This window comes from Perognathus longimembris, chromosome 10 (genome assembly GCF_023159225.1).
Source record: "Perognathus longimembris pacificus isolate PPM17 chromosome 10, ASM2315922v1, whole genome shotgun sequence".
In the NCBI taxonomy this organism is placed as follows: Eukaryota; Metazoa; Chordata; class Mammalia; order Rodentia; family Heteromyidae; genus Perognathus; species Perognathus longimembris.
Window position 1 is genome coordinate 69563823 of NC_063170.1, and position 18808 is coordinate 69582630.

The 18808-nt window shown below is 56.5% G+C and overlaps 1 protein-coding gene across 4 annotated transcripts in view; it reads left to right on the plus strand.

Annotated features, from left to right (window-relative positions):
• Ift122 (intraflagellar transport 122) overlaps window positions 1-18808 on the plus strand; it is a 75423-nt gene that overhangs the window by 13745 nt on the left and 42870 nt on the right. For 3 of the 4 annotated variants that reach the window (XM_048356300.1, XM_048356302.1, XM_048356301.1), the window contains exons 5-14: window positions 1898-1974; window positions 4766-4832; window positions 5583-5729; window positions 8252-8327; window positions 10287-10478; window positions 10604-10742; window positions 11697-11899; window positions 12854-12991; window positions 14280-14444; window positions 16223-16420. In XM_048356300.1, the coding sequence (XP_048212257.1) occupies window positions 1898-1974; window positions 4766-4832; window positions 5583-5729; window positions 8252-8327; window positions 10287-10478; window positions 10604-10742; window positions 11697-11899; window positions 12854-12991; window positions 14280-14444; window positions 16223-16420 (1402 nt within the window). Of the gene's footprint in view, window positions 1-1897; window positions 1975-4765; window positions 4833-5582; window positions 5730-6709; window positions 6887-8251; window positions 8328-10286; window positions 10479-10603; window positions 10743-11696; window positions 11900-12853; window positions 12992-14279; window positions 14445-16222; window positions 16421-18808 lie in introns of all 4 variants that reach the window. The other variant, XM_048356303.1, reaches the window with a different exon arrangement.

The following is an 18808-nucleotide window of genomic DNA, read 5'->3' on the forward strand; positions in this document are numbered from 1 at the left end:
TCTGTATAACTGAGACTTGCCTACAGCTTGAGATCCGCCTGCCTCAGCCTCTTAAACGTTGAGGTTCCAGGCATGCACCGCAATTGCAGCCAAAGTGCCTTAGAAAAGATACAAGGAAGACACGTTTTTCTCCAAAGAGAGCTTGGTAGGCGGGGAGGGGTAGCCGCTGCCGATCCGCACTTGCGAGCTTGGCCAGCCCTGGGCGGGGTGTTTCCATGAATGCATGTCAGCTCATCTGCACCACACCTTCCAGCTGGGGTCCCCAGCCCGGCTTCCTCCAGCGTCTCTGTGTGCCCCACCCCCCCTTCCCATGGGGCCTTCTCCCCATTGCTGCTGCCCCAGTCCGCCCCTCTCGCTCGCTGCCGGGCCGGACTCTGTGCTTCTCCACTGTGGCATCCTTTATGTTGAATGTCACCTATACATGGGGGATTGATCAGTAAAGCTCCTGAAAGCCCCCGAAGGACAGATGCTACCCCGATTTTGCTAACCCCTGTGTTACTGGCGCCCGGCGTCATGCCTGGTACACAGTAGGAATTCAGCAAACCATTTCTTTTGAACACACACAATGCCACCCTACCCATATTTTAGGTCCAATCATATGAAGTACATCCACATTATTCTGCAACCAAATTTCGGAAATGAAGGTCCCCAGATCTCCTCCTGTGTGTGCGTATCTGAGCTCGGGCCTTCCCCGTGCGAGGTGGGTTCTCTGCTGCTCAGGCTACACGTCCAGCCCCTGGAGCTCTGGTTGTTTTTGAGATACAGCTTCTCACTGCCCAGGCTGGCCTGGACTGCGATGTTCCGGTTTTACACTCCCATTGTGACTGCTGGTGGGCGTGTGCCGCTGAGCCCAGCTGGCGGTTGAACTCGCCTGGGCGGGACGCTTCGGTGCGATCCAACCCAGCTTACCCTCGGGAGCAGGTGGGATGGCCGACCTAAGCCACCGGGCCCAGCAGAGCTCTCTTCTTGTAGACCTTTAACTGGACACCTCATGACCTCCCTCCTGCGCCTCCCCTCAGTCTGTGCCACCCACTGTTCTGCTTTCTTCGCCTATGCCTCCTCTAAGTGGAGACACGTCGTGTCTGTCCTTCTAAGAGCGAGTGAGTCGTTTCGCCCGGCGCGACGTCCTCACGGTTCACCCACGTTGTGTTGTGTTGTGCGTCCTGGTTATTCCATTGTAACAGACGCCACATTTTGTTTGTCTCTCATCATTTGGTGGGTATGTGGGTTGTTCTGCCCCTTGGCCATGGTGACTGATACTGCTCTGAGCATGGGTGTGCAAATCAACAAGTGATGATTCCTGTCAGTCCTAGGGCTCCAACGCAAGGCCCGGGTGCTGTCCCTGGATTTTATTTTCTTTTTCTCAAGGCTGGCCTCCTATCATTTGAGCCACAGCTCCACGTTGCCTTTTCTGGCTAATTGGAGAGAAGCGTCTCACAGACAGACGTGTGTGCCTCGCCGGCCTCCCGCTGCACGCCTCAGATTGCAGCCTCCTGAGGAGCAGCTAGGGTTACAGGCGTGAGCACTGGCACGCGGCTCGCGCGAGCGTGCTGCACTGTCCGAGTGAGGCACCGGCGGAGAGCCAGGCTGGCAGGCGAGCGGTGCCGTCTCAGGATTATTCGCCATTTCCAGATCTTGGCCCCCACGTGCTCGCGAGCCTCCGTCCTGTATTTCTAGGCTGCCACGAAGCAGCGCAGCCGCCGCCGCTCAAGCACATGCTCCGCAGCTGGCCGGGGCCTTTCTGTCTTTCGCACATCAGCTCCCCAGTGGCCGCAGAGGGGCCGGGCTGCTTTCTGTGGGTCACGGCAGACGCCTGCGCCGTGAGTTCAGTCTCCAGTGGAGGCCACGGAGGCGTCAGCGGTCCGCACCCTAACGCCCCACGCCGCTTCCCTTGCAGGCACAACGAGTCTATCCAGTGCGTCTCCTACAACCCCGTCACTCACCAGCTGGCGTCCTGCTCCTCCAGCGACTTCGGTAGGTCCTCATCCCCAAACATCTCCTCCCGGAGCCACAGAATTCTGGGCCCCACATGCTGAGACCCCGTCAGGACTCAGTGTGCTGTCCTGCGAGCTCGTTCCCCCGCCTGATGCTGCCCTTGAATCTGGCCGGAAGCTGACAGGGCCAGGGCGGTCGTGGTGAGCGGAGGGGAGAGCCCGAGCGCGGGCACACCTGGGGCGTAGCCCTGCCCACCCTGGTGAGCGACAGGCCAGCGTGCCCACACTGCCTTCACCTCATTCACCCTTTCAGCCTTGCTTCGGGTGCAGTGTCCCCGTTGCTGCCCCCGAGGGCCGCGGCTTCAGCCCTGCCTGGCATCTCGTGGGGGTGACAGGGCCGCGTGTATGGAGGCAGGCAGGCAGGCTTGTAGAGGGTCTCCATCCAAGGGTGATTCTGGCCGGCACTGGTGCTCACGCCTGTAATCCTAGCCACTCAGGAGAGTCCAAGCCAGTCAGGCAGAGAAGTCTGCAAGATTCCATCTCCACTTAACCAGCAAAACACTGGACTGGAGGCATGGTTCAAGTGGTAGACAGCCAGCCATGAGCGAAAAAAACTGACCTGGACCTCAAGGCCTTGAGTAAAGCTCAATGCTGGAGTAAAGCTCCAGCATTTAAATAAAAAAAAAAAGGTTGACTCTGGGCCAGATACAATAGATCATGCCTTATAATCCCAGCTACTCAGCCTGGGCAAAAAATGAGGGAGACCCCCCCCCCCCATTTCAGCCAAAAAGCCAGGTGTCCTACTGTGCGCTTACTACTTATGAGAAAAGCATAGGGGAGGCTGGAAGTCTAGGCTGGCCTGGGTGTAAATGTAAACTTTGTTAGTAAAACAAATCAGAAAAGGCTGGGGACGGGCGGCGGCGGGGGGGGGGGGGGAGGCTCAAATGGTAAAGCGCCTGCCTCGAAAACTCAAGGCCCCTAGTTCAAATCTCAGCACCACCAACCAAAAACCGTCAGTTCTGGTTTCTAGCTCCATGTGTTGTGTCTCCTTGGCTAAGTGGGACCGAGAGACTTGGCAGGGTGCAGAGCCAGTGTTTCGGCTTTCTCATTGTAGAGTTCAGGCTTCCAAGAGGGAGAATTTAAGCAAGAACATCACGTAATTAAATCAGGAAGAGACTGTCATCTGTTTACGAAATTAAGCATTTCTCTCCCTGTGAGGCCCTCATGTGTGAGTTTACTTGGGGGAAGATGGATGTCTCCTGCCTCCAGCTTGTGGTGTTGGGGGGCAGGTAGGATACATGAAGACACATGGGGGGCACCGTGGAAGTGTTCCAGAACGAACCCCTCGTTGATCTGCGTGCCAGCTCCTGAGGGGTTCTGTCCAGTCCCACCTTGCTGACCAGGGGTGCAGCGGTCACTGGAAGTCTCCCAGCTGGCGAGTAAGGAGCGAGGCTCAGAGCCGGACAGGCAGCCGTACCCAGCCCCGCTCTGGGAGGCGGCCTTGCAGCCGGAGCTCAGGGCGGGCATGGCGAGCCCCCGCGTGCACAGCCGGAAGCGTGGCGAGGAGCTGAGAGCAGAGCGAGCGCATGCCACCTGGCGCGATCCGCGCACCACCTTTCCCTGCCTGCTCACACTTGACAGCCCAGGCAGAGCAGCGCTGGTGTGTGGCGTCTGGACACGCACCTGTTGCCGGGCCGCTGCGCCCCACGCGGGGAGTGGCTGGCAGGAGCCTCCCTGGACGGGGCACGCGCGGCCGCAGAGGCCTGGCCTGGCTGGAAACGCACGGGCACTCTGGCTTCTGTGCCCGCCTTACGAGGAGTCCCAGTGAGCGCTCGGTCCCGAAGCCGGCTGCACCTGGCCGGTCTTCCTTCTTCCTCTTTAGAAAGAGTCCTAGATTCCCAGTCAGCCGCAACGGCAGCACTGCGCAGGCTCGTGTGCGCTTTATCCAGAAGATTCTTCTTATGTAACGGCTAGGGTGTGTGTATGTGTAGTTGTCACTTGTTGTGTCACACGTGGCGAGTGTGTGTAGTTCTGTCACTTGTGTCACACGTGGAGTGTGTATGTGTAGTTGTCACTTGTGTCACACCTGTCGAGTGTGTGTATGTGTAGTTCTGTCACTTGTGCCACACATGGCGAGTGTGTGTGTATGTGTAGTTGTCACTTGTGTCACACGTGGAGTGTGTATGTGTAGTTCTGTCACTTGTGTCACACGTGGAGTGTGTATGTGTAGTTGTCACTTGTGCCACACGTGGCGAGTGTGTGTATGTGTAGTTCTGTCACTTGTGCCACACGTGGCGAGTGTGTGTATGTGAAGTTGTCACTTGTGTCACACGTGGAGTGTGTATGTGTAGTTCTGTCACTTGTGCCACACGTGGCGAGTGTGTGTGTATGTGAAGTTGTCACTTGTGTCACACGTGGAGTGTGTATGTGTAGTTCTGTCACTTGTGCCACACGTGGCGAGTGTGTGTGTATGTGAAGTTGTCACTTGTGTCACACGTGGAGTGTGTATGTGTAGTTCTGTCACTTGTGCCACACGTGGCGTGCCACCACTGCCATACAGAAGTATCCCGTCATCTCATGGATGTCTCCTACCATCACACTCGCCCTCCTCAACCCCCGCCACCCCAGCCCAGGAGCCTGTTCTCCAGCCGTCAGCCTGTCATTCCAGAATGTTCTATGAACAGTCGCAGGGCACTGCGACTTCGGAGACTGGCTTTTTGTCCCTCAGCATAAAACGCTGGAGGCCCTCCCGGTTGTTGTGGGCGTCACGGCTTGATGCTTCTCGTCGTTGAGCAGTATTCCAACCGTGCTCCCATTGCCATGTATTGAAGGGTTGTGGTCTCCGGAACAGAAGTCTGTCTCCAAGCACAAAGCCAGCAGCAAGATCACCTGCTGCAGGTGAGTTGAGAGCGCTCTGAAGCCAGCCCCTGCTCCTTCCCCTCCTGAGCGGGCCTCGCCAGCTGCTCATTCCAGACAGCAGGGGGCGCTGCAGTGCCTTTCTTCTTGTGTCTCTGCGGGGAAAGAAAGATCAGTGAGCCAGGAGACCCCAAGTTGCCTTCACTCAGGTAGCCGGCCACAGGCTCCTCGCCGTGCGGCTCTGCTGAGCCGAGATTCGGGAACCGTGTGGGGCTGAAGTGCTAGCTTTGAGGCTGGGCCCCGATCCCAGGTCAGATTCTGTTACTGGCTTGACAGGGCGTCCATGAGTCACCCCCGGGGAAGGCCTGCAAGACGCCCAGCGCCCAGCGTGCGGGAAGCACCTGGTCCCTGGGCCTCGCCTCTGAGCATGGCTCTTTGATTCAGCGCGCGCTCAGGGCCCGCTGCCTGGCGAGGCCTGCGCTAGGTCTAGGAAACACCGTGGCACCGGGCTCGTCACAGGCGCTCGTGCCCCCGTGAGGCTGAGATGCACGGGGGAGGCAGGCCTGGCCCAGGGACCCAGTCGCAGGGTGTCGTGGAGGGGAGCCGGGGGGCTCCTGGGCGTCCCGCGGCTGATTCCAGAAAGAGCTGGGACTTGCCGCCGCGCTCAGATGAGCAGGAGCGCCGGTGTCGCAGGGGCCGCGGCCCACGCTGCGCTCCAAGCCAGGGTGAGTCTCACCGGCCTTTCCTTCCGCTTCTCTCCCTCTCCCATGCCCGTGTTGGCCGTGCACCCAGCTGGACCAATGACGGCCAGTACCTGGCTCTGGGGCTGTTCAACGGCGTCATCAGCATCCGGAACAAAAACGGTGAGGAGAAAGTGAAGATCGAGCGGCCAGGGGGCATCTACTCGCCCGTCTGGTCCATCTGCTGGAGCCCGTCCAGGTACGGGGGCCGCGCGCGGGCTTCCTCTCTCGACTCTGCCCGAGAGCCCTGCGCTTTGAAAGTCTTCTCCCGCCACTTGACCGGTCTCTTTGGAATCTGTTGCGTTGAAATAGTTTTGAAAGAGCTATCTTGAGTTTTGGCACGGATCCCAGAGGTTTTAGCTAAGCAGATGAGCTATGTAGGCCAGGCGAAAAAGGAGGTGTGAGCGTTGTGCGTGCGGATGCATACATGAGTGGAATGTGTATGTGTGTGTGTGTTTGTGCGCACGCGTGCGCACGTGTGTACAACACAGGACCATTTCCCTATTGTAGCCGAGATTTTTTTTCAGCTGTTCCCTATAAGTCTGGGCAACGTGAGTGCGCACCTGTTAATAAAGAGCTCTCCCATGAGCTGTCATTGTTGCCCTTGCCAAAAAAAGTGCAAGTGAAGTCTACAAGAGTCTCGAAAGCCCAGCGGGGCAGCTCAAAGCTCACACGCTCTTGCCGCCTGCACCCAGATGACTCTGAGGGTGAATTAATACCTTCACAGGCTCTTTGTGTAATCCCATAATATTATTAAACCGCCTGTATCCCCCACAGAGTCCTCTGAAGGTAAATTAAAGGACTTGTTTACCAACCCGGTGTCATTTTACAGGTGGGCACCCACTTGATTTAGGAGGCCATTTAATTCTGTTGCCTTCCGCACACCAGGTTATTATGCTGCTTCCTGGATAATTCTGTCAGCCCAGGTTGGATCATGCGTACCTAATGCCGTCCAAGGCCATTAGCCTACCCCAGAGTTCCTGCTGTTTGATTTTGTGGCCACAGATGACTGTGTGGCTTCAGGCCGCCATCTTTAATTCATGAGAAGCAGGATGCCCGGTGTGGCCGGTGGCCGTCCTCTTCCGGGCAGGGCGCAGGGGCCCCTTGACAGGGTTGGGCATGCTAGCGCTAGCCTAGGTGCAGGCGATGTGATTGTGAACCGCCACTTACTGTCTGCAGCCGATGGGAGAATTTCTGGATGAGCAGAGAGACGGAGGATGCTGAGGATGTCATTGTCAACAGCTATTTTCAGGAAATCCCCTCCACTATGAAGTCAGCAGAGTACAGTAGTCAGGGTAGTGAGGCAGAGGAGGAAGAGCCGGAGGAAGAAGACGACAGTCCCAGGGACGACAACTCGTGAGTGTGTCCCAAGGGGCAAGGAGCTCCTTGGGAGGGCCCAGGCCTGTGTGGCTGCCCGGGCCGGCAGAGCAGGGCCCCACCACACACACGCACCCCGAGGGGGGCACCCCCGGAACCAGGAAATGCCACAAAGGACAGAGAAGGCTCGGCCTCTCCATGAAACCTCATCTCTTGTGTTCTCCTCAAGCTCAGCCTATTCCCGCAGTCATCTATACCATTGTAGAGCCAGCTCCACCCAGTAACGTTAGAAATTCTTCCAAAAACGTGACTTCTAGCCCCTGTCTCGTATCACTACGTGGATGTCTGTACTTAACGCTGCCCACGCGTGAGCCACCAGCACCGACACAGGGCCAGGGCTGGGCTTTTGAACTGTGTTTGGACTTGACTACTCGGTTCACCCTCTGGCCGCTTCCTGCTAACCTCCCTCTCGACCCTTCCCATCCCCCTTAGTTCTGAATCTGTGCCTGTGGCTTCCCCCCCCCCCCCCAGCAGGGTTTCTGAACAGAATGGCACTGGCTGTGCCTGTATGGCTAGTCGTGCTCTGCGACTGCTATGGGCTAGTCGTGCTCTGGGCGACTGCTAGGCCCTGGGCTCTGCAAGCTGGAATTACTAAGGACCAGGCAGCCCTGGGTGGCTTGAGGCCCCGCCCCGAAGGCTGGGAGTGGATCCCTTGAAGTGGATCCCCGGCTCTGGCCAGCTGGCAGCCCTGCCCAGGGCTGTCTCTGGGTACTGGGCCTGTCCTCCTTTAAAGGGGGCGTGGTCAGAACACTTTCCCTGTGCGGAGTCCCCAGCTGAAGGGTGCCTGACTCGTGCTCACTTGTGCTCGCTCAATGCATGACCAGGTTCCCTCTGTCCCTTGAGGAAACAGATTGGCCCTGGGCATCGTGGCCCCCTGTGTTGATCTCAGCACTTGGAATACTGATATAGCAGGGTCGTGAGTTCCAGGCCACCTTGGGCCACATAGAGAGACTATCTCAACCCCCCCTCCCTGCCCTTAAGAAACCCCAAAACAAAAAACGAAGAAACAAGAACGAAAGCCAAGCAGTTCACACTTTCTCAGTGTGAGAGCTGTCTCCCTCCTCCGTCCCACATTTCACAGAGAGGTGCTCCTGGTCCCATGGGGCCCTCAGCCCCCAGGAAGCACTGGGGGGACGGGTCCCCCAGGCAGCAGTGTGCCGCCCCGCCCTCCAGCTCACGGCGGGTCAGTGCAGCGGCTGACGGCCAGGCGGGCCTCAGCGGAGCTGCGCCTTTGGCTCCCTGCCAGCCCGGCCAGGGCTTTCTTTTCCTGTTTGTTAAGCTGTTAGGGCTGCACTCCTCCGCAGGCCGTGACCCCCGTAACCTCCTTTGTCTTTTGTTGATTAGAGAGGAACACAACGACATCCTGGCGGTGGCGGACTGGGGACAGAAGCTTTCCTTCTACCAGCTGAGCGGCAAGCAGGTAGGTGCCACTGCAGACACCCAGGAATCGCCGGGCGCTCTGGCTCACGCGTGTAATTCCAGCCCCCCAGGAGGCTGAGCCCTGAGGATCGCAGTTTGAAGCCAGCCTTGGCAGGAAGTCTGTCAGACTCTTAGCTCCGATTCACCAGCCAAAGCCTGGTAGAATGCTACAAACAAAACCAGGGAGAGCACCCAGTCCCTGAGTTCGAGCGCCAGGACCAGCACACACACACACACAAATGAAACAAACGCAGGTACACGCGTGCGCAGCGTGCCTTCTCCCCGAGGAAGCCCCATTGTTAGCGTCTGCGCACTGGGGCGTGCTACGAAGTCTTGGCTTGTGTCCCCCCGGGCTGCCAGTCACCCCGCCCCCCGGTGAGCACAGGGGAGCCGCTGACAGATGGGCAGGCACCTCTGCCCATCAGAGCACAGGGTGGGCGCACGTAGCCCCAGTGTGTGAGCCGCAAGACATTGGCCACGGCACCGTTGCCCTTCTCGTACTTGAGTGAGAAAAAGACCCAGGTAGTTGATCATTCAGAGCTGCTCGGTGCTTCACGGCCCATTTCCCAACACGCTTGTTTATATTTTTTTTGTTAGTACCAGTATTTGAACCCAGTACATGCTTGCTAGCCAGGTGCTCCAGTGTTGAGACACACCTCCAGACCCCTTTTCTTTGTGCTGGTTATTCCTTTTTGGTTCTGCTGAGATTTGAACTCAGGGTCTTGTACTTGCTAGACAGGTGCTCTTACCACTGAGTCATGCCTCCAGCACTGCTTTTTTGTGCTAGCTCTTTTGAAGTAGGGTCTCGCTTCCTGTCCGGGCAGCACAATCAGCCTGTCATAGCTACGACACCAGGCGCATGCCACCATGTCCATCCTTGGTTAAAGGGGATCTTGAGACCCTCTCTGCCTGGGCTGGCCTCCGCCCCCAGTTCTCCCAGCCTGAGCCTCCCAAGTAGGTAGGATTTCAGGCCTGAGCCACCGGCACCCGACGTCGTACTGGTTCCTTTTGAGATGGGGTCTTGCTTGGCGCGGGACATGAGCTTGGGTGGCCATCTCCCTGTTTGAAGGTCCCTAATGTGGATGGGATGGCAGGCATCACCTCCTAGCCCAGCTCCAGCTTCTTACACTGAGATGGAGTCTCCTGCACTTGCCTGTCCCAGCTGACCTGCGACCACGATCCTTCTGGTCTCGGCTTCCCACGTAGCTAGGGTGACAGACACGCACCATCAAACCAAGCGTTGGTTCGAGCTTTGTTAAGTACTAGAGGAACTTTTGGTTGCTAGGCAGTTGAAATTCCTAAAAAGGAAAGGAAAGCGAACATATTAAACTTATAATTGTGGTTTAAATTAGTTGAAGGAAGTTAAGCTGAAACTGGAGCTCACTTTTTAATCTGCTCAGCATTGTATTCACCAAGTAGAGCCACCTTCAGTTACTAGATTCATAAAACAGAAAATATTTGAAAATGGTACTAAAAAACAGGGAAAAACCTTCTTTCTAGAGTTATTTCCTTAATAAGTTGAATGATGGGGCTGGGAATATGGCCTAGTGGCAAGAGTGCTTGCCTTGTAAGTTGAATGATGAATAAGGGAGAGTGTTTTAAACAGAATACACTCAGCTTTGTGAGATACATAAAGAAGATGATAGAAAGGAGCTTCAGGCAAGCCATTGGCAAGGACAGTCGAGGAGGAGGGCCTGTAGGAGAAAGATGGCCCCTGGCCTCCAGCTAGGCCAAGAAGCCAAGCCTCGCCGTGGACTCTGATGGCCTTTGGGCACGGGGATGGGGAGGAGGAGGTGACCAGGCAGAGAGGCCTGTGCTGGTGATAGGACAGCGGGAGGCGAGGCCCCGCCGTCCGGCCTTCTCACCACCCCCTGCTGAAGCCCATAGGCAGAACCGCCCTGGGGCGTGGCTGCTGTCCTTCACCAGTGGTCCTTCCCTGGCGCGTGTGCTCTTTCCTCAGGTCGGGAAGGACCGGCCGCTGAACTTTGACCCCTGCTGCATCAGCTACTTCACGAAGGGAGAATACATTTTGATGGGGGGGTCAGACAAACAAGTGTCCCTCTTCACCAAGGACGGCGTGCGGCTCGGGACGATCGGGGAGCAGAGCTCCTGGGTGTGGACGTGTAAAGTGAAGCCTGACTCCAACTATGTGGTAAGAAGGAATCGGCTCTGTCAGGCCTTGGCTAGAAAGAGGCATGGAGCATGAGCCAGCCAGGTGGGAGGAGGGGCTGTGTCTCCCCGAAGCCACGCTTGACCGGCCGCCCTCTTTTCCCACAGGCCATAGGCTGCCAGGACGGCACCATTGTCTTGTACCAGCTGGTCTTCAGCACGGTCCACGGGCTCTACAAGGACCGCTACGCCTACAGGGACAGCATGACCGACGTCATTGTGCAGCACCTCATCACTGAGCAGAAAGGTGGGGGGGGGTGGGATGGCAAGAAGTGCGTCTCCACGGGCTGGTTTTTGTTGTTGTTTTCCTTAAGGTGGTACTGGAGTTTGAACTCAGAGTCTTCTGCTTGTTTGGCTTGGCTAGTGCTCTACCACTTGAGCCATGCCTCCAGCCCCACTGTTATTTTGGAGATGGACTGTCACAGACTTTTCTGCCTGGGCTGGTCTTGAAATTTGATCCCCCAGAGCTCAGCCTCCTGAATCGCAAGGATTCCTGGAGCTCACGGGAGCCTCTTCTTCTCTCGAGGCAGCCTGTCCCGGGCAGTGCCTGTGGTTCCCAGTTGTCCAGTGGGGGGGTGTGGCCGGCTCTTAGGTGAGCGCCCTCTAGAAGCCAGGGGCCATCAGTACAGGCAGAGGCGGGGAGACTTACTCAGCCCGTGGTGGCAGCCCTCAGCATTGCACTTTCCATCCTCAAGTGTAAGCTTTAGACCACAGGGATGGGCTGGGCTGGGGATATAGCCTAGTGGTGAAGTGCTTGCCTCGTATACATGAAGCCCTGGGTTCGATTCCTCAACACCACATATATAGAAAAAAGCCAGAAGTGGCTCTGTGGCTCAAGAGGTAGAGTGCTAGCCTTGAGCAAAAAGAAGCCAGGGACAGTGCTCAGGCCCTGAGTCCACGCCCCAGGACTGGCAACAAAAACAAACACAGGGATGGGCTGGGCCAGCAAACGCAAGGCCCTGAGTTCACTCCCCAGGTCTGCCAAAACATGGTCACGTCGTCTACAGCTCTGGACCCCAGCGCCCCGCAGAGCCAACCACACGTATATGAGGAAATCTGTAAAGATCTTTTTAAAATAAGAGCATCTGACTTTAATTGCCAGGAACATTAAGTAAATGATGGCTTTTAATTTCTCTGCCTTCCACCTTCTTAGCAACCTTATGTTAGAGCCTGATTTTTTTTTTCTTTTCCCCTCTGACAGTTCGGATTAAATGCAAAGAGCTTGTCAAGAAAATTGCCATCTACAAGAATCGATTAGCTATCCAACTGCCAGAGAAGATCCTCATCTATGAGCTGTACTCAGATGACTCGTCAGACATGCATTACCGGGTGAAGGAGAAAATGGCCAGGAAGTTTGAGTGCAACCTCCTGGTGGTTTGTGCCGACCACATCGTCCTCTGCCAGGTGGGCCGCAGCCTGAGGAGGGGCCGCGCCGGGCCGCTTCCCGCCTCCCCCAGGCACGGTCCCCGCCGCATGGCTTTAAAAGTCACCAGGAAACCCACCCCTTTTCATCCATCTGGGCCTCGTTGACTTTTGCTGATGGGCGCCCCGTGGGCCGGGCTCTGCGTGCGTCGTGACCGGAGACGATGCTTGCGTGTTGTAGAGCTTCTTGTCACATTGCGACTCGATGCATCTGAATGATTTAAATTGAATGTCCCACGGAATGAAGATAAATTTGCTTTTATTTATTTTTTTGCCAGTCCTTGGCCTTCATCTCAGGGCCTGAGCACTGTCCCGGCTTCTTTTTGCTCAAGGCTAGCCCTCTGCCACTTGAGCCACAGCGCCACTTCTGGCTTTTTCTGTTTATATGGTGCTGAGGAATCGAACCCAGAGCTTCATGAATGCTAGGCAAGCGCTCAACCGCTAAGCCACCTTCCCAGCTCCGATAAATTTGCTTTAATAAGCATCTATACATAAAAATTTATATCAACTCAGTAGTCAAGGAAATTTTACTTCCTGAGAGATTTTTTTTTTTCATAGAGAAAAAAAACACTCTCAACATAGATTTCTAGGAAACTGGCAGGCGTTTGGAAAGATTTGGGGAAAACCCTGGAAGAGGTGGATCTGGGTTCACCGAGACTGGTTGGAAGTGATAAAATGGGACGGATCCTTTGGGAATCGCCATAGTGTAGAATGCGGATGAAGTGTGGAGGTCTAGAGATTCCAGCACAAGCTAGAGGACGGGTGTGGTCACGGAAAGCCTTGTGTGAGGGATAAAGATGGCGGGCTGGGGAGGAACCAGGGTTGGCTAGCCACCGAAGGCGTCGGTGTCTTCCTCCCCAGGGTAGGGAAGCCCCCTGAGGGGCCTGGGAGCCTCATTCTGCAGAAGGCCCGTGCTGAGCCCGGTTTGCTTCCCAGGAGAGGCGGCTGCAGTCTCTGACCTTCAGTGGAGTGAAGGAGCGCGAGTGGCAGATGGAGTCTCTCATCCGGTACATCAAGGTGATCGGAGGCCCTCCCAGAAGGGAGGGGCTGCTGGTGGGCCTGAAGAACGGACAGGTGAGTGCTCCCTGCTGGCTCCCACCGGCCCGATTTCCTGTGCGCAGACGAGGGTGACCTGCCTCGTGGTGGCCCGAGGTGGGCCGCCCGGGAAGGAGAGCTTGCCGCATCGCAGGCTGCCCCACGCGGCCTCTCCCGAGGGCAGCCTCGTGGCTGCCATCGCTGGCCCCGGGGCTGCACGTAGGATGGATCAGTGGCTAAGGTCACCCGGAGGGTGGGGGATTTGTGGGGCCGCAGCTTTAGTGGATTGCGGGAGAGGGAGAGGGAGGCGCGGCGCTGAGGTCAGATCGCTATTAGGGCCGGGCTGGATTAGCGCAGGTTCCAGCCTGGGCCCCAGGCAGCTCTCCGCGTCCTCATGATGCTACTTGACGCAGAAAGAGTCTTTTAGGCAAATAGACGTGGGAAATTTAGATCGAAAAAAGTTAACTCTGCATGTGTGTGTGAGTGTGTCTGTGTGTTCTTTGCTGAAAATAAGACAAGTTCTATGTGGGCTCCATAGAAATCTGAAAGTGAAAATATAACTGCATTAGCCTGAGCGCCAAGCTGTGTAGCAGATGGCTTGTGACTGAGGCTGGTCGGGTCTTTGCTGGGGACGGACATTACAGAACGTGAGCTCGGTGGGAGCTGTCAGAATCCCGCCAGAGTGAAGAAGGGCCTGCTTCCTCCGCCAGCCCTCACGTCTCCAGCAAGGCCGCAAGCAGGGCCTGCGGGGGTCAGGTTGGGCAGCTATCACGTATCTCACTCGGCTGCTGAGTAGCTGTGTGACCCTGGGCAGGTCATTTTGCCTGTCTGAGACCCACGCCTTACAAACGAGGATGCCATACCTTCCCCGGGGCTGTCAGAAGCCAGGACGTCACTAGACGGGAGCTGTCAGCAGCAGCAGCAGCAGCATTGTTTCCACTAGCTGCCCTGCCAGCACTCCCTGGGCCTCTCTCCGAGTTAGTTCATGACTCAGAGCCGCGCTCCAGAATCCCCTGCAGCCTGCAGTTTGAGTCATGTCATTAACAAGTCCCCGGTCTGAGTAGACGCGCGAGTGAAGTTTGGCCTAGTTGGGGCCCGTTGTTACTCGGCGACCTCTGATGAACCGCGCTGTGGGTCTCCCGAGGATGCGCCTGTCCCTCCCCCGCCGCCTCCCTCCTCCTTCCCTCCTACGGAGTCCTTTCTCAGAGTTAGTGGGAGTTGTTCTGCTGGAGCACATGGGGCTCCAGCAGCCTGGCGGCGGGCCAGGGGCTGGTTGCCATGGTGACTCACACTTTCTTAAAATTGTTCTTCTCTGAAATTTCACCAGATCCTGAAGATCTTTGTGGACAATCTCTTTGCCGTCGTCCTGCTGAAGCAGGCCACAGCCGTGCGCTGCTTGGACATGAGTGCCACCCGGAAAAAGCTGGCCGTGGTGGATGAAAACGACACGTGCCTGGTGTACGACATCCACACCAAGGAGCTGCTTTTCCAGGTGGAGTCTCCGGCTCCTGCAAGGGGCGCTGCGGTCCTGGGAGAGGCAGGGACTGCAGGGCCAGCCTGCAGCCGCCCCCTGGCATGGCGGCGGGGGCTGGGCCAGCCTCTTCGCTTGTTTGTTTGTGGGTAGGTAGGCAAATAGCCCCTCTCTTACATCGACTATGAGCAGTGAATGAAGTGATAACGGAAATCAAGCCGACGGGCCGGTGGGCCGGAGGGTCCCTGCTCTAGGTCTGCCTGTCCTGTGCGTGACGTGAGGCCCAGTAAGGGGACCCAGTCAGCTTTGTCACCTGCAGGCAAGGAATCACAAGGAAGCCGTAGAGCTGGCTCAGTGGGAGCTGGGGGGGGTGGGGGGCGTGTCTTTGGGATAGGCATTGCCGGCACACCTTTTGTCCTGTGGCTAGCAGTGTGTCTGTGGGGAGGAAGGCCCAGTGGCTGATGAGTTAGGGCTACCCGTCGCCTCTGTGGGCTTTGTGAGTCGGGGCTGGTTTTCCCCCAGTGGGTTCTCCATCACTGGCCCCTGCGTGTGCTAGCTTCCAAAGTAGGTTTCCAGTGTCAGGGTGGAGGGGCCTGGAGGAGAGGCACCGCCCTTGGGCCAGGTGACCTGGTGGCAGCTGCCACCGCAGAAGTGACTCTCAGTTCATTCCAGCCTCCACCACAGAGGAAGCTGAATGGCCTAGGGAAAGAAAGCCTGTCGGTTGCCTTCCAGCCGACCTGGGCTTGGGTCCTGCCTGTGCCATTTGCTGTGTGATCGTCAGCAAGTTAATGAACTGCTTTTCCCTGCAGTGAAACTAGTAACTGTCCCCTCACAGAATTGCTCCGGGAATAAATGAGGTGCCTCTAGGGTGGCGCGGTGTGGGGCATGAAAGGGGCCCTCGTCGTTGCTTCTCTTCTCCCCGGCCATGGGGATACCCCAGTGCTCCCCCTGCCTGCACCCCTAGCTGGTGAGCTCTCGGTGTGCTCTGGGCCTCGGGCCACGTGACCGTGGCAGGGCATGCGGCTCGCTGCGCCCGCAGGCTCTGTGGGGGACGAGGGCAGGTGGGACCCGGGCCTTGCCCGGGACCTGGAGCATGCCGGGTCGCGTCTGCCTGTGCGTGCTCCTCGCCACCCTCGCCCGCTCCTCATTCCAGAAGTCAGCCGTGCTGGCTTCAGGAAGCTCTGCTGTCCTCCCCTAGCGACTGGATTCTTAGTGTGTGAATTGTAAATGTAGACAGCATATTATTTTCTAGTTTTGAATAATAATCCCTGATGATCATTTTCTTATTACGAAAATAATCCAACAGGTCTTCCTGACAAACATAGGCAAACAAAAAACCAAGAAAACAAAAAGTACCCACAATTCCCTCTACCCAGAAACAACCCTGTCAGTCCTTTGGGGTGCGGCCCTTCCAACTGTCTTCACGTATGGGATAGTTGTTTGTTTGTTTTTGCGGTGCTGGGGCTGGAACCCAGGGCTTTGGGCATGGTAAGCAAGCATTGTACCGCCGGAGTCACCTCTTAGCTCTATTTATTCCTTAATTGAATCCTACTTTGCTGATTTTCCATTCACGATGGTGGAAGAGGCATCGTTTTTTGAAGTAATGCGTATTTGGAAATCGCATCACTGCCTGTATCTCGAGGAGGCGGCCTCATCCCCTTCGGCCTGGCACCTTGCCCACGCTTCGCCCCCTGCGCCCTCCCGTCAGCGTCTCAGTCTCCCAGAGGGGATCGATGGGTGTGGGAGAGGCACCGGCGGCCGGGGCGGTCCTCACCAGCTCGCCCCATCCCCGCCCCCAGGAGCCGAACGCCAACAGCGTGGCCTGGAACACGCAGTGTGAGGACATGCTGTGCTTCTCGGGCGGCGGCTACCTCAACATCAAGGCCAGCAACTTCCCCGTGCACCAGCAGAAGCTGCAGGGCTTCGTGGTCGGCTACAACGGCTCCAAGATCTTCTGCCTGCACGTCTTCGCCATGACGGCCGTGGAGGTGCCGCAGGTAACCGGCCTGGGTGCGGCAGTGGGCAGGTGGGACGGGGAGGCCGGGCCCTGGCGCGCGGGGCTCTGGGAAGAGGCAGCGGTGACGTCATGCCGTCTCCACCTCATGCAGTCCGCGCGTCTCTAGCACGCAGCTCACCTTCACTGCGTGCTTCCTTCTGATTCTCTTCCGGGTAGTGGGGGGGGGGGGGGCAAGGCAATGCATCAGCAGGAAGGAAGCAGTCATCCAGTTGAGAGCCAGCAGAACTGGGGGGTGGGGAGTGGATGTCTAAACACACAGGTGGGGTGTGTGTGTGTGTGTGTGTTTGCATGTGAGAAAGAGAAGAGTGTAGAGAGAAGGGCTTTGGGGGCTGAGGTCTGTGAGCCAAAAAGGGAGCATGGGACCTGCGTGAGCTCCCTGGGGCCTGGAGTATGGCGCCGGGCCCTGGGGAGGGCAGAGGTGGACAGGAAGGCCCGCAATGGCAGTCGGCCTGGTGGCTGGCCTCGTCGCAGCGGCCCTGACTATGTGCCACCGTCTCCAGTGACCCATGCTTGCTGTAGAGCTATCATAAAACAGATCAACTCTGAGGACAAAGACGCTTGAGCCCCAGAATCCCATCCTCATAGAACCGTGTGTGTGTGCGCGTGCGCACGCGTATCCCATCCTCATAGAACTGTGTGTGTGTGCATGTGTGTGTACTCACGCACACACGCCGGTTCTGCTTGGCTTTTTCCGCTAGAGACTGGTGCTCCACCACGGGAGCCACACCCATCTTGGCTGTTTGCTAGTTAACAGTCTGATTTGTCGCCTAAGCTGGCTTCAAACTGGGATCCTCAAATTCCAGCCTCCAGAGTAGCAAGAATTACAAGTGTGAGCCCTGGAACCTGGTTCAAAGAATCATTTTTAATGTAATTATTATTTTAAATTATTTCTATTGAGACAGGCTGGCTTTAAACTCATGATGCTCCTGGCTCAGTCTCCAAAATGCTAGGGCGGCAAGTGTGCACTGCTACACCTGAGAATCAGTCCCAAAATACCTGGGATTGCATGCACTCGGACTTATGTCTGTACATATGAGTAACACGCATGCCCTATAATTATGACTTTAGGCATTTCTTTCTTTTCTTTTTTTTTTTGCTGGTCCTGGGGCTTGAACTCAGGGCCTGGGTGCTGTCTCTGAACCTCCTTGTGCTCAAGGCTAGCACATTACCACTTGAGCCACAGCACCACTTCTGGCTTTTTCTAAGTAGCTTGTTGGAGATAAAACTCATGGACTTTTCTGCTCAGGCGGGCCTTGAACCGTCATCTTCAGATCCCAGCCTCCTGAGTAGTTAGAGTTATAGGCGTGAGCTGCCAGCACCCAGTGACTTTAGGCATTTCTAAACCGAAGTGGAATCATGGTATATGGATTATTTTTTTACTTTTATCTGTAAAAGCATTTCTACTCAAAGATGAAATCTCTGGTTTTATTGTGCTCCATTTCCTGGGTGGACCCTAAGCAAGAGATGGAGACTTTTTATCCACCTTCCTTAATGCCTTCAGTGTAACCCAACATGGAGATATTACTCACCCATCCCTTTTTGTAAGTCACTGGCTGTAAATCAGTATTGGGCTTTTGCATCCAGCCATCTGCTAGACACGTGGTCTCGCCTCAGCGAATGGACTTGGAGCGTTTTTAAACAGGACGTTGACTATTGACCTCTGAGTATGTTAAGAAATAAGTCAAGATTCCTTACACACTTTGTCCAGTTTCTGCTTCTCGGGGTGGGGGGAGGGGGGCGTGTGTGCGGCTTGGGATGGCGTAACTGCTGGTGTGGCCCTCCTCCTCCTGCCCACCCCAGCTTTGTGGCATCCACAGCCCTGGGTGCGGTCACAGGATGCTCCTTGGCCTATTGACCGTCACCCACTGCACATTTAAACTGTTGCTGGCTCTCTGCTCCTGTACTAGCCAGCATCTTGCCAGCTCTGTGTCTGTCTCCACTGAGCTCTGTGCTGTCCATTCTAAGAAGTGAAGCTGCTGGGACGAAGGCCGCGGGTGACCCATCCCGCCGGCCTCCACTCGGCTGTCTGTCAGTCGCGGGGCGCGTGCGTAGCCGGCTGCGAGGCCTTACTGACTTTCTGAAGGGCTTGCTAGGGCCGTGCCTCCTACCGTGCCTGCCAGAGAGCAGGTATGGAAGCAATGGCCTCGGGGTCCAACCTGAGGAAGCAGAGGAGGGAAAGAGAAAGCAAAAGAGACGCCCAAAGGGCTGGGAACGTGGCTTAGCGGTAGAGTGCTCGCCTAGCATGCACGAAGCCCTGGGTTCGATTCCTCAGCACCACATACACAGGAAAAGGCCAGAAGTGGCGCTGTGGCCTTGAGCAAAAGAAGCTCGGGGCCAGTGCCCAGGCCTTGAGGTCAAGCCCCAGGAC